We start from the raw sequence: 15363 nt of genomic DNA on the forward strand, positions 1-15363 counted from the left end.
CGCAGGAACACGAGCCCCTATTCCGAAAGAAGAGCTTGAAAACCGTAACCATCATCGACCCACACATAAGATGTCTCTGTCAGCTTCCACCATTCTCAATACCTCTACCCCGCCGCCGGTCTGCAACCAACGGCCTTCAACGTATCTCCTTGGATCGATTCCTAATCTCTATCAGCATCAAACGATCATTCCTCTAGGCTGTGCTTCACCGGTCACGGCACAAGCAAGAGCACAGCACAGCTCCCTTGCCTCGCTATCACATCAGCGCTAGCCCCTGCTAGCCATGTTGCTCGGAAATTGCAACAGCAGAGGCTTCGCCTTGGTTATGCAATCTCGTCTTCGGAAAGGCCAATCTGATCGGAACCCAGCTGACTGCTACCTGGCTACGCCGCGGGAAAGTCTTGGAATGAAGTAATGAACGGTGGAGCCCGATAGACTGGGGCAAACGCTCTCTCGCAGCTTGCGGCCGTGGCGGTAGGGTGCGCCTTGTATTTCTTCGCGGCTCTGTGTGAGAAACGGCAATAGCTGCGAACGGTGCAGTGGTGTATCAAGGAGGCTTGGTGGCCAAAATCAATTAAACTTTACGTAACATCAATGGCAATGCATTGACGTAGCCACTGTACATCCTGAAAAGCACTCTGGTCCACCTGCAGGTTATTCAAACACGCCTCAACTGCTGAATCGAAGGTTCAACAGCCTGCAGAGACCTGTCGTCTGAGCATGTCTCCAGCATACCTGCCTGTTTTGAATACGGGACCACAGGAATCTCAACCTTCATAGATTGCCACCTGACCACGTCCGCCCCTACATCTGCTGCAGTGTACCTCTTTGCGACGCACTGTGCCGAGCTGAGGGAGATCAGAGGGCCCGTGATGTCATGCGGCATGACTGGGCGGCGTTTGCTTGTGGTGCGGTGATGCAGCCTCGTGGGTGACAGTAGAGCCTGCACACACCTGACAATCCTCTCGCCTCATCATCTGGAACAGTTCATCGATACCTTCTGGAGAAAGTAACATGATTGTTGGAAAGGATCATTCCTGCGATTCCGTCTGATCACGGATCAAAAAACCGGGATAGGTTCTTTGATTGGCAAGTTGTAAACGATTCGCAGATTTTGGAACATATACATATTAAGATGACTAAGCTTGAGGACCGCATCCTCAGAAACGAGCGCGGTATGTGTACACGATTGACTGGGTGACAAAAGACGGTACTGGCATGGGATACCGGAGTTCGAGCGATTATGACGCCGCTCCGACGCAGAAGATTGGTAAAAACCACAGGTGCTGCGAGGTTTGAGAGGGGATATAGTACTCCATCATAGTGGGCACCCCCGCACAAGCGGAACGAATGACGAAACCTGTTCGGAAATAAGTCTGAGTAGAAATAATCTTGGCCGCTTACATTGATGATGGTGTTAGAACCGTGCTAGACCAAGTCAATAGCGGTGTGTAACGAAGATATTATTGATAGGGAGGAACTATTCGCCACAGTGGGACTTGGGGTTAGTGGGTCACATGATACGCCCCTGTTTCAGGGCCTTGTCGGTACCTCTGCAACGGGTGGGAGACAGGTGTCCAGTACGAGCTGTATAGCCATCTGTTTCACACCTGTCAATGGCTCTTCATGCGATGCCGGCTCTTTCAGAGCCACTATATACTTTTCGTCCTATTCATCCACACCTGTATATAGCTATCATCTCACTCCAGGTCTATACCATAGGCGTGGGAGTTTTCTTGCGCTGGGGTACGAGAAATATGCCTGTTCAGGCCTCTATCTAGGCCTGAAATTCAATCCCCGGCGTGAGACGGCCCAACCACTATCTACACTCTGATGCATGTGGTGCGTGTCTTTCATGAACGGGACAACTAAAAGATTGGAAACCGCCACTTTTGAACTTCGTACTTCCTTTCATCCCGTCCCCATCTCACACCCACAGCTGAAGTCACCGAGCATCTACTGTAGGCTGATCGGCCAGCTACGAGATCCGCCTGTGGTATGTGCAATCCAACACAGTTGGACTCTGTCGGACAAAAGACGAAAGGGGAGGGTCTGGTGTAATGCTGCAGAGTGTAATGGTTTCCGGTGGCAGCGGGAGTCTTCCCTGGCTTTTCACGTGTACTTTAGCCAGTTTTGTACCTAATGCGGACATGGTTGCGTGGCCGAGTGGGCAACAACAGTCCCACTCTATTTTCTATGGCTAGAGGGGCGCCCCTCCGGCTTCGAAAACACACACATTTTGGGCTGGTCGCCGCTACTACTTTAGTTGCATCAGGGACCACACCTGCAATTGGTATCAGGCTTGTAGAGATGTTCAGAGCCCGAGTCCGCTTAGGGTTCGGTACCTATACAAGTCTTGATCATGGCTACATAGGTTGCGCGCTTCGAGGTCAGACGGGAAACAAACAATTCCGGCCTCCCAAAGCATCCCTGTGTAGGATCGATCCAAAGGAGCGCAGTCAAAGTGCCTGAGATGGGTATGTTGTCCAGTCTCGAAGAGTCTCGCGCTTTCCAAGTTCACCGCAGGGCGTGTGCCTTGTAGGGAGCATGTCACACAACATCAACGCGTACAGTCATTATTCGTCTGGAAGCAGGCAACATCGTGCGTATGTTAGGGTGTTGATGACTGCGTTGGCACATGCACCCGATGTCATCGTTCTCAGAGACACGACGTTCAGTCATGTGGATTGGAAGGAGAAGTTCTGTGGAGCTTTTCGATGATACCCCCCAACCCTCAAGATTTTTGCTTTCGCTTTTTCTCTGCCGTTTCCGACGCACCTCCATATGGACCTCGATCCTCTCCAGCCGTCGCAGGTACCAGAAGACCGTAGTGAAGCTGAGCTCTGTTCAGCGCTACCCTGTTCTCAGTCCACCAACTTTCCGGCACCTTGCTGTTTCGAGCAGCGAGTATGCCTTTTGCCTTGTCGTGAAGTTTTTTCTCATCCCTAAACTCCCGCAATCGCTGCTCCAAGTTGCCGTGTTCAGACTCTTCGGGGACAATGAGACCGAGATGGGTATTCTTATAGCGCCTCGCATCGTCTATGCGTCCCTGTAGTGCAATCGCCAACATGAGGTTGTAGTGAATCGGTCCTTTCATCGATTTATCTTCCTCCAACCTGTTGTCTTGCAATGCTTCGCAGAGTAACTCCTCTGCTCTGTGCGAGTCGCCAAGGCGTGACAGAAGGATAGCAAAGTAGTATATTAGACGGGAAGCACGCCAGTGCCTTCTCAATGCAGTGCCGGCCAGCTCTATCATCTGGACAAAGAGATTTGCGATCGGTAGTCCTGGCGGTTGTTGGCGAGCATCTTCAGTCCCATGAAGCGAATCTATCACTTCCAGTCCGTACATCAGAGTCGTGCTGAATTTCTGCACCATGCGGCCTTCCAAGCGGAACCCTGACTCAACGGCTCCGGTCATTATTCTCATCAAGATACCCTTCGCTTCTGGCGTCTCGCCTTTCTGGCTCAGCTCACCCAGAAGATTGTTACAACTTGTCCAAACAACTTGGTCTGTAATCAGGAATAGATCCCAGTGTTTTTCGAATACATGCCGGAAGATTTGAAGTATGGCTCTTTCTTTGTCATGGTCTAAGATCACAGCTGGCTCGAACTCTGATCCTCGTCGCATACCGCTCAGAATCCCTGCTTTTAGGGCATAGGTAGTCAAGAAAACCGTCTTGTGTGCCGTTCGCTGTTGCTCATCCATTGAAATGAGCAATTCGTTGTTCATTTTCTGAGCTTCTTGAAACTTTCCCTGCTTGAATAGAAAAACGCTAAGGCTATAACGGTATTCGAGGGGCTAATTACCGAGTCATACCCCGAAACTATGAATCCTTACCGAATCATACCCCTAATTATTGAATCATACCCCTACACCAAAATTTGGGGTATGATTCGGTAAGGATTAATTGCTTGGGGTATGATTCGGTAATTTACCAAACTTGCCATAGTGGCCTATCTGAATGGCCTACTTGTAGAGATAGCTAGTAGGCTATTGGGAGTGAAGAGTGTGTGTGAGAGTCACAGACTGGGTGTAGACAGGCTGGGGGGGCCAAATTTAGCCCACTTTTAGCAGCAGCCCCCACGGGGGCCCTGCGACGGCCCTGCGACGGCCCTACGGGGGCCCTATTTAGGTCCAAGTAGGGGTGTCTGGCTGTCAAGCGCAGACACACCCGGGACCAGGCTTTTTTTGCGCTTGACAGCCAGACACCCCTATTTGGACCTAGATAGGGCCCCCGTGGGGGCTGCTGCTAACACCCGCTCGGCTTTCGTCTGATGTATTTAAGCTGCTAGGTCACCCATTGAATACGGTCGGAGATATTTCCTCTTTTCTATGGTCGGATAGCCCAGGTCGCGAATTTTCTCCTTTGCGGATTTTATTATGAATGGCAAATTACCGAATCATACCCCAAGTAATGGCAAATTACTGAATCATACCCCTAGGGGTATGATTCAGTAATTAGGGGTATGATTCGGTAAGGATTCATAGTTTCGGGGTATGAATTGGTAATTAGCCCGGTATTCGAGATTAAGTTCAGTATCTTCTGGTAAGTCACGGCTCAAGACGATAAGCTCATTTGCAGTCTCTTCCCCTTCTTTATACTCACCGAGGCGCTCGCAAGCGATGCGCTTCACTTGCAGTACGTCCGCGCGTAATTCCAGATATTCTTCATCGCTCATGGCTTCATTGTTTAATTTGGCAGAGTCTAATCTTTCCATAGCAAATTTCGACTCATTATATCCCTCTCGAAAGTGACTATCCGCAACTAGACATTGAATTTTTTCGACCCAGGCATCAATGGCTAGCCAATGGTAAGGGCCGCAAATGTCTTGCGCTATCGCGACAGCTTGTGTAGCTAGTTGTACGCTGTCAAACGTCATACCGGAAACCCTCAGAAATACAGCGCAGCGCACATTTAGAAGAGCTAGAGCTTCACTCTTCAGATTATTTTCTGTGGCGAAGTTGACTTGTAGCAATGCGTGCGATTGCAAGTATCGCAACGTTGCGGTATGCTTGCGCCAATCATCCAATCCCCAGTCCGGAAATTTAGACAATATGACTGCGACACTGTCGCTCAAATAAGACCTCTTGTCTTCGGGAGACAGTCGATTTGAGATCCTCTCGTGGATGATAGGGTGAACAGAGTACTCGCTGCCGTCGTGATACGAAATTTCCTCTATCAGAGACAAATGAAGAAGATGCTTTATCGTGTCACGGAAAGACTGGTCGTCAAGTTCTGCGAGTTCGGGCAGAGCGCGGATGAAAGATACTGGTATCTTCTGCCAATGGAAAAATCCGAAGTAATTGAGACAGCGAGCGGATAACTGGTGATCGCGTTCAAGGTCTTCGAACGATATTTCGTAGGTCACTAGTATGGATTGGCGACTTGTCCTGGAGTCCTCTGTCCCCACGTCCATCACAGATTGCGCCATTAGCGATATTCTGTTTCGTTTGTCGCGATAAGCAGCGATGTACTCATGCACTGGACGCTGCTGGTCAGTGACGTTGGCGGCAGCTTGAGCTAAAGCTAGCGGCAGGTTGCCGAGTAATACCAACAGTTCGTCCACCATAGCTGAGGAGCTTTGGCTGGCAAGATGGGGCGGGATTGATTTCGTGAACAGATCTCTGGCTTCGCTTGTGTCCATTGTTTCGACATGCAAGCCATCTTTGGCAGCAGCCACCGTACCACGGAATCGAGGGTCTCGTGTCGTGATGAGGACTCGACCTTCTTTAGGAACGTAGCTGTTAATCGCATTTCCCGCCCCAGTTTTCTCAACAAACAGATTGTAATCGTCGGCATTGTCCAGTACAAGAAGCCACGAACTTGGGTCCCTTTCCAGTCTAGCAGTGAGCCAGTGACGTTTCGTGCTAAGAGAGGACGATCTTGGCTCTTGCTCACATGGGTCTTTGAGGGCTCAAGCTGGTCCATTATTCGGGGGAAGTCATTGAGGAAATTGGCAACATTGTCAGCTCGGACCCAAAAGACCGATAGTTTTGATCGCATGGACTGAGCAAAATGTAGGGCGATTTGAGTCTTCCTTTATGTCTGTCAGGGCCCTTCACCGTATCCTAGCCATTTGACTCACCCAATACCCCCAGGACCCCAGAGTACGAACTTCTGTTGACCGGCAACACTTTTATCGAAAAATCGATGAAGCTCTGCCGTGTACGTCACTCGGTCGACAAAGTGAAGGCAATGACGATACGGCAGAAGCGACGGCTTATCTTCAACCTTTTTCTGCCCTGCAACTACACTTAGCAACATCGCCGCAGACGCTACGCTATTAGGCTACACTAACGATGTTGATCAGGCCATACCAACGATTTTGCACATCGTTGAACTTCGTTACCGTTTCCGATCTTGCTAAGGTAACGACTTGTCAAAGCATTCATCTTCTCTGTCTCTTTAAATTCATCCATTTGCAAATACTCCATGCCTTGGGCGACACTGAAACGGAAGTACCGCTGAGAGTTGGCTAGATCTTGACCGAGGGTCGATCTAGCAAATGCGTCGGCGGTGTCCTCGGAGTCGGTCATCATGGCGACGCAGCCTTTGAGGCATTTCGCAAGATTATTGGAAACTTCGTTGATAAGGGGAGCGCCGGTTCCAAGGCTGAGCACACACCCGATTGGCTTATCCTTCCACTCAGCCTCGAGTCCGAGTTGTTCGAGGGCTACGTTGACAGGATTGTTGCGGCGTAGTCCTCCATCGCACCAGATTTCTCCACCCGTCTTGAACTTGACGGCTCTGAAGAACAAGGGGGCTGCTGCCGTGGCGCTTGCCGCTTCCCATATCGTGCATTTGTAGTTCACCTGCGTTGGATTTTCGGATTCGTAATTCCGCAGAACGTCATGCGCGGATGTCTTTGACCGAGTCACGCAAACAATACTGTATTGGTCAGCCTTCTTCGAACCACGTAGTGACCATCAAGGTTCTCACGTTCTACAGACTGGCGCTTCCTCTTTGAAATCTTCCTGAACATTCACTTTTTGCTGCTCTAACACTGATTTGATAGCTGCTTGCAGAGTATCGGTGTCATAGAATGGCGTGTGGAGCATTCCTTTGGCAAGTCTTCCGACCTGACCACCCAGCTGCCGTTTCCCGAAGATACGCGAGCTCAGAGCTTCGTACTGTTGGATGCATTCGTCAACAGTCATGTGGAGCCTACCAAGCATGACGGCGATTAGACCCCCAGTCGATGTGCCCACAATGAGATCAAAGACCTCGCAAGGCTTGGGTTCATCAGCGAGATCGATACCCTCCTTCTTGGCCTCTACCCTCATGGCATGACAGATTCTTCTCAGTATGAGCAGTGCAGTGTAGCCTTTGACGCCGCCTCCATCAATAGATAGGATTCTCAGACTGTTTGCACCTGGGAGGGTCGCCATCTTTCGCACTCCTTTTGCAGGAGACTGGAACTTGCTAGTGCAGGAGCTATAACTATCCCTTTATGCCTGAAGTGGGGTTCTGAAAAGGCGGAAATTAGGCAACCACAAGCCTTACTCCTTAGTCTAGGGTCTGGCCCATTATTGGAGGCCATGAAAGCAGGCGAGTTTTCTGTTGGTCCGCGACGCGAGATGGCTTGTTCAGCTGCATAAACCTGCAGGCGCAAATGCAATGTCATCTCCGCGGTCATCGACGAATATAAGCCCAAAGGAAGACGAGGCTGACGCTGGGCTCTGTTGAGCTGGACCATGAGAGTGTGTTTCATCTTGACAATGACGCTATCAGGGGTATCTTCTCTGGTCTGCTTCCCCGCCTATTCGGCGTCATCAGATGGCGCTTTGCAGGCCAGGCTCATTCCTCTGTCTCTGAAGCTCCTTCGGGTACATGAACTGGGCCGTATAGGACAGCTGGCTGTGTTAAGTAGTAGCTTGAACACCCCACAGGGAAGGCACCATAATCAACGGTTGTAGGCATTACTGTCAGAATTCAGGTATGGTAGGAAGAGTGGTGTGTAGGTTGCATGAATTCGTCTATCTCAGGACTCCCCTGGGCCAGTATTTATACCCCTCACGAATTAGGTGGTTGTTCCAACAGGTGGCTGGGAGGAGGCCGGGAACCTTATTTCGACAATTACTACGCCAATAGATCCTGTGACAAACACACAAAGCACATGTGGTGTATGACATCTTGGGTCCTTCACGTAATTTCATGTGATTTGCTTTATACTAGCTTCTATTGGCTTCTGACACTTCTGTCGAACTTACCCTTATATTTGTTGTCATCTTGTAGGGGGGCGCCCCTAGCAAAAAGGGGTCGAGACGAAGGTATTCATGATAATAACGATAAATGAAGAACAACAAAATCGAAAGAAAAAAGGGTTCGAAACGACAAAAGGAACAACTTTCTAAACTACACAATTGTGCTCGCCTCCATCCTAATCGTATAGCATGTTGGGTCACACTTCCCACAGAAGCTTGAGGACAAACGACCTAGCCATCACGATCGTCCAGTATGGCCGTAGACCACAGGATCCGAGCAATCGTTACGAGAAGTCAAGATACCGTTGCTTCCCGACCCATCTCTCTCGTTCCCGTTCGCTGTAACACATTCGTAGTACGCACCTTTTCGTCGATCACCCCCAAACCCTCAGAACCGGACTCTTCACCCTGTCCACCCGCACAAAGTTGCGCATCCCACCGCGTTCGGCCACAAGGGTCTGCTCTCCGCTCTTCGTGGTCAGCAGCACCAACCCTTTTGGACCCAATTTCCCCGCCTCCCGAACAATTGCCTCCTTCGTCCCACTCGTCCACCACCAGACATGATTTGGCCATTCGGCCGGCGCATAAGCGAGTTGCACGTCGTAGTCATCGCCTGCGCGCAAAATTGCCAGTGAAGTTGCACATAGGGAAAACACTCCGTTGGACACGTAGATTGCGTCGTCTCCAGTTCTTGTTTCTTAGTAGCAAGACCACTGCTTTGACAATGGGAATGCGCTCCCATGCTCACGTCCCTTGTGACTCCCAATGATATCGGAAGTTCCTGCCAGGAAGAGATAGTCTGCTGACAAAACAGTCTCTGCCGTCATCCTTTGACATTGCATTAGTCTGCAATGCCTAGAAGATCTGGGGCCATACGGATTTTTATTCTTACTGCTGAAAGAGTCATGGAACAAGAGCCCGTCATGATTAGGAAACATTGGAATCTCATCAGAACAACAAGACGTCAGAAGCTTAGTAAAACATGATTACGAGTACGTATACTCAGTCCAGTGCTGTTGCTTCCAACATTAATCATATCTAAGACGTTCCCATAAACAAGAAAGGCAAAGACACAATGGCTCCCACAAACCCCTTATCCAACCCATCCACCTACAACAACATCGCCATCACTCCTAACACCACAGCCTCCTACATCTCCGCCGGCTCTCCCACTCTCCCCACTCTGCTCCTCCTCCACGGCTTTCCCTCATCCTCAAACTAATTCCACGACCTCATCCCCCTCTTATCCACCACCTACCACGTCCTTGCGCCCGACCTCCCCGGCTTCGGGTTAACAATCTTTCCCCCCAGAACATGACTTCACCTTCGACAATCTAGCTCTCGCAATCAGCGCATTCCTCACCGCCCTCGACATCGGCACCTACGCCCTGTATATCTTCGACTACGGTGCCCCAGTCGGCCTGCGCCTCGCTCTCAGCAATCCATCATCCATCAAAGCGATAATTTCTCAAAATGGCAACGCGTACGTCGAAGGACTCGGCCATCCATTCTGGGACCCGATCGAAGCGCTCTGGGCCGAGCCTTCGCCTCAGAACCACGAAATCATCCGCAACGCCGTCCTGACCCTCGAAGCCACAGTGTACCAATACACGTCCGGCGTCCCATCTGATGACTTGCCACTCGTCAACCCGGCCGCATGAACATACGACTACCTCAAGAACGTCCAGACCCCAGCCGATCAAGATCGCCAACTAGCTCTGTTTTATGACTACCGTAACAACGTAGCAATGTATCCTGCATTCCAAGCTTATTTCCGCGAATCACAGGTACCGCTGCTGGCCGTATGGGGCAAGAACGACCCTGCATTCGTGCCAGCGGGTGCGGAGGCTTTCAAGAGGGACTTGCCGAGGGCAGAGGTGAAATTTGTGGATACGGGACATTTTGCGCTCGAGACGAGGTTGGAGGATATTGCTGAGGACACATTGCAGTTTCTCAAGAGAATTGGATATTGACATGTCTGGAGACGCTTTCTGGCTTGTGTTGCGAGGGAAGCAAGCATGCTCAGCTGGCCACACGAAGGAAAACTCATTCCGAGTGGGCGAGATGCGCTGCTCGTACAAAGCAAAAGGGACTCATTTCAAGAGGAGAAGCAAGATCCATGTGCACAGTGAAGGAGTGAATGGGTGAGTGAGTGAGTGAGCGAGTGAATGATTGGATGGTATATTTGCTAGGAAATGGCCACGATGTTGAATATCGACGGAATATGAACTCAAACCCAACACCGCTACACCTTCACTCGCAAGATATTAATAAATGAGACTCACCAGAGCACAAAGGCCACGCGCAACGTGAGGCACCTTTAGCTTAAGACTCGATAGTAGACAGTCCCTCGAAGCCAGGTTTCACAACTAGGAAGGGCCTCAGCGGTGATGAAAGCATCACCCTCTGATGTCGTCAAAATCTTTCGAGAAGGCTCAGTTTCAGCACTCATCCCTTTTAGAGGGACGAAAGAAACTTCATCTCATATTGCATCAACAACCAGTCTGATTCTCGAAGTCATTCTCTGATGCCAATGTCTCAGTTACTGCGTGCCATTGATAACTGCCAAGTCACCCTTTCCGCGGACGATTCGGGCTAGATGTGCGGGCTTGAAACCCGTCTCCGACTGGACTCCGGCTTGGCGTGTTAATGCGTGCTCTCATTTTCCACGGGGCTATGGTGTACTGGCCGTCTTGCTAGGAAGCGATGTGAGTAGCGAAATGAACCGCCAACAACCCCTTTTTCGCTCAGCAGACCAAGGCTAGTACTACTTTGGACTAGTAAGATATTCTCTTTTCCCACCTACTTGTACTCTGCTGCCTGCACTTCCACCCACTCCTATATGGTCGTGTGCCACCGTCATCACGTCAGACAGTCAGATATCGGGTATCGTCTTGGCGAAGTCATGCGATTCGGTCCGCTTCAGAAGCGCGGTTTCACCAAACAGTGGCACGGTTGCGACCGAAGTGGGGGCTGAAGTTTCTGGTCGGCGAGTTGTCGGCGACCGGAAGCGAGGACTTTCGAGGTACGAAGTCACTGCTTCGAGCAACTACACGGTCGGGACCTGTGTGAAGCATTATCACTGAGACGACTGCTCCACTGCAATGATGGTATCAGCGAGAGGGGTCGACATCATTGAAGCGATAGGTATAGTGAAGCTGGAAAGATGAAACAGGCCGGCGCCTTTGCGGCCCGCTATTTTTCGGCTCGTCGCCCCCAAAACAACAACAGCCTTTTTCGTCTTTGCAATGTGATTGGTGCTGGGAATTCAGATGGAGGACAATGCAGTCGAGGCGTCCTTCATGCCATGGGGCCGAAAGCATGAAGGACTTGCTTGAGCCGCGAGAGAACTCTCCGTCCAAGACCCTCACTTTATTAGGCTTTCCGCAAAGGAGAGGTGGAAATCTTCCTACTTGGCCGCTCAGCTCACATCATGTTGTTTGCTATATGATGACAAGTGCCGTCGTTTCATCTACAGTCTTACACTTATGATCCGCACATGAATGACAATTGGGTGAATTCAAGGCACTACGCATTTGATCTGCAAGATCTGAAGCGAGGCATTTGATATATGAGCACCTCTCCATTTAGAATCTGTCGCTCCTGGATTCACAGCCCGACAGGCACTGGATTCGGCCCTCATTGCCAGCTCTCGGGACCATGAAGACCATTGTAGAATTCGCTCTGCTGGCTGCACTTTTATCCCCCTTTGTCAATGCCCAAGCGAGTGAGGAACAATGGTACGTATATATTGGAGCAAGTCCTGCTATTTCGTATCAATTTACCTGTAGAAACGTTGCCTTCTTTCCATTTGCGCCATTAATTAGCCTCTCAGTTCAGACGCATTGTGAAGAGAGGAGCGCTAATCCACGATATCGACAGTGCTGCACAGATTTGCTGCAAAAATGGGAATCAGGACCTATCGGCGTCGTGCTGGAGCCAGTGTTCCTCATACCAACAACAACTAGCAGAGATTGGGTGCCATATATTGCCCCCGACTCCGACTTCTTCAAGTGCTCCTCAGGTAGCGCCGACACTCACTACCTCTTGGGGTCCAGGTCAGACAGCCAATTTCATAGGGAGATTGATTCTTATCCCACCCGTGCTGACATTATACAACAGGCGAATTCTGCCAAGGCTATGGCCCTGGGGAAGGTGGCGATTCCTGTATAACTATACCCGCAGGCTGTTACGTTGTGCCTTCTGGCTACAATGTCGTACCGCAGCTGTATTGCACCGCGACGGCTACTCCCAGTAGCATCGCGGCCTCCAGCACCCCGTCGATTATGCAAATTACGTCCAGCAGCATAGTGTCTTCCCCCATCGTGCCTTCGTCAAGTGCGGTCCCACCGTCATCTACGCCAAGTGCGCAGGTCCTCCCATCAAGCAGTGCGACAACCATGGCATCGAGTTCTGCATCTTCTGCGCTATCGTCTGCTGGGGTACCACCAACAACGACTCCATTCTCCGCACTTTCATCCGCATTAGTGTCTCCTATCCTCACAGCAACGAGCTCGGTGACTCCAAGTTCATCAATAGCGAGCTCAAGCGCTGTGCAAAGCTCCGCTTTGCCGGGTATAGTAGGTGGTGTAGTAACGGGTGCTGCAAGTGCGAGTAGTGCAGCACAAGCATTCTCCCAAAATCCGACCACTGACACCGAAACTGCGTTAAAACAGGCAGTTTCTGCCGCTCAAGATGGTAAGCACCCCTGGATATGCCCTATGTAGTTTGTATAATTGTTTTTCCGAATGGCATATTGAACTTTTTACGGAATACTCGCTAATCAGACATGTCCAGCTGCCACAGCGGCAAAGGCCCTTGCAGATGCAGCCGCCTTCACAGCTCTTAGCGCTGAGTTGGCAACAGTCCTCAGTTCGTTGAGTGAGGCTGCAGCAACTCTCGCATCCGCAGAGGCCCTCGCTGACATCGCTGCGGCCGTCGCTCCTGAGCTCGCCGCCGCTGAAGCCGCTGCAGCTACCGCTCAAGCAATCGAAAACGCAGGCCCTGATAGTCCCGAGCCAACTGCCCAGCAACCATCGGCCAACCAGCCGTCCGGGACACAGGCGTCTCCAACAATCTCCGCGAGCTCGGCTGCTGGCTCTTCCATCGCTCCATCAAGTGCTCCAGTCGCGAGTAGCTCTTCCGCTGCAACATCGTCCGTCATGTCTGCAAGCGCCTCTTCTACCATTACGTCCTCGGCAACTGCGTCAGCCTCGACCTGTGATGCCTGTGTCGCTTGTGCTGATTCTACAATTGCTCCAATCCCAACGCCAGGTCCAGTCGATCCTTTTGCCCAGTACGCAGGCTCCATAACTGACAACAGCACCACCACCAAACCCAGGAAAAGATTTCATAGCGCCGACTTTGTCGAGATAGAGCCAAGAGCGAACTCCGCAACCAGGGACATCACAATATGCGGCCAAGATTTCTCCGCCCCATCCTACAACTCCTACAGCACAACAGGCAACGGCAACTCTTACAGTCCCTACTACAGCTACATGTTCCAACTTCCCCGATGTTCTACCTACAATTGGGCTCTGACCCAAGGACCCACGGCCCCAGACAGCGCAAGCTATGCAACCGAGCACATCTACGAGCTCCAACTCATCGCCATCTTCCTCCGATGGTTAGCAGCCAACAACGCAGGCCTGCAAGCCTACCTCGCCGTCAACAACAGGAACGTTTGCGCCAACTTCATCAACCAAATCCTCTTCGGCCAGGGCCAGCAATGGACCGTCACCACCTTTGGCGCCGGAGGCAGCATCAAAACCGCCGGCAGCCGACCCATCGACGAGCTCATGAGTCAAATGTCCGGCGGGACTCGCACCAGCGAACTCGTCTATCTAGAAAACCACCTGAACGGCCTCAAAGCTCAACTCTTCGGCGGCAATACCCCCTCCACCATGACCATGGCCGCCGCCCAACTGGCCCTCGTCGGCGAATCCTCCGCGCTGTACCTCTACCTCCAAGACCCCAACGTGTCCGCCATCTTCAAAGCCGTCTCCGACCGCGTCAAGACCTTCTACGCGAAACTGGACCGAGCCTGCGGACGCGGCGCCAGGGGCCCGTGTGCCGCGAACGTGCAGTGGGAAAGTAGCTATCAGACGTGGCAAGCGCAGTATCTGCAGCAGATCGACGCGAGCTGGCAAGGGTGGAAGAGCGCGCAGGTCGCGGCGGCAGTGACGCAGATCACGCCGAAGACGAGGGGCTCTGCTATGTGGCAGACACTTCTGAACGCGGTGAATGCGCAGACGAGTACGGGGCTGTTGAGTGCCGGGAGTTATACCTTTGCTGGTAGTCTGACGATTTGAGATGTTGGTATGTATGATTACTGTGTATGGAGAAGAAAACACTAATGAGGCTTCCAAGCCTGGAAATGATTGACTCTGAGTCTTTGATGCCGACCTATTTCTTCTAGTATTATATCGTTCTTCTAAACACCTGTGTGGACAAGTGCAGTTTATCCCTTTGCCATACTAGTAAACACCGCCCCTGACAGCACCATTCCCAGTAGACTTCGCCTTAGCTACGTAAGATCGATAACCAAATGGTCGTAGCATCGCTTTATCAGGCACTTCGTATAACAAATTTTCAGAGTATTGTTAAATCTGAAGTTTAGTATTTCTTTCGCGAACACCTTTCGCCGACTTGGAAACGCCTGCATCTAGATGATTCTTAGACCCTAGGTGGCTGGCTGAGATCTCGCGGTAGAGATACTCGGACGCATATTCCATCGATCTTGACAAGCTGAGGACATTTCGCGCCTCTCTTGAACTTTTCCGACTTCGTTTGTATGAATCAAGGTGTCTGTTCAATTTTGGCTACAATAGCTTGTCTGAAAGCTTGACTTCTTCGTCGCTTAACTGCCTCTTGTGGCGTCGTCCTGATTGAGTCTCGATCTCGCCTATGTCTCTGCGAGGACAAGTTGGAGACTTGGTAGCCCTGAATTCCAAACCCCTGAGGGGTTCCAAGAATAGCATCTCGCTGTGTGTGATTTTGAACCCGAAGCTAAGTATTGTCATGAGGGGATCGATCGATATGCTGTCACCTGAGACTCCCGCAAATATAATATAGAGAACAAAGACGCGCAACCGAATTTGTATTATGACCTCGATCGCTCCTCTCACCTCAAATCACACACAGCGCCCCAAGCCACA

The 15363-nt window shown here is 51.0% G+C and overlaps 3 protein-coding genes across 3 annotated transcripts; 2 read left to right on the plus strand and 1 right to left on the minus strand.

Annotated features, from left to right (window-relative positions):
- Positions 1 to 2734: 2734 nt before the first annotated feature.
- HO133_007618 (uncharacterized protein) lies at positions 2735 to 7390 on the minus strand (the record flags this gene model as incomplete). The annotated part of the gene is made up of 5 exons (XM_037298488.1): positions 2735 to 3799; positions 4567 to 5833; positions 6088 to 6244; positions 6352 to 6865; positions 6953 to 7390. 5 exons carry the CDS (start codon positions 7388 to 7390, stop codon positions 2735 to 2737), a joined length of 3441 nt encoding a protein of 1146 aa, XP_037155824.1.
- A 1798-nt stretch (positions 7391 to 9188) lies between these two features.
- HO133_007619 (uncharacterized protein) lies at positions 9189 to 10179 on the plus strand (the record flags this gene model as incomplete). Its single annotated transcript, XM_037298489.1, has 3 exons — positions 9189 to 9198; positions 9518 to 9849; positions 9895 to 10179. The coding sequence occupies 3 exons, from the start codon at positions 9189 to 9191 to the stop codon at positions 10177 to 10179; spliced, it is 627 nt and encodes a 208-aa protein (XP_037155825.1).
- Positions 10180 to 11921: 1742 nt separating this feature from the next.
- On the plus strand, positions 11922 to 14517 carry HO133_007620 (uncharacterized protein; the record flags this gene model as incomplete). Its single annotated transcript, XM_037298490.1, has 3 exons — positions 11922 to 11946; positions 12392 to 12904; positions 13004 to 14517. 3 exons carry the CDS (start codon positions 11922 to 11924, stop codon positions 14515 to 14517), a joined length of 2052 nt encoding a protein of 683 aa, XP_037155826.1.
- Positions 14518 to 15363: the final 846 nt, after the last annotated feature.

Source organism: Letharia lupina, assembly GCF_014066315.1.
Source record: "Letharia lupina isolate WasteWater1 chromosome Unknown contig_4, whole genome shotgun sequence".
Taxonomy (NCBI): Eukaryota; Fungi; Ascomycota; class Lecanoromycetes; order Lecanorales; family Parmeliaceae; genus Letharia; species Letharia lupina.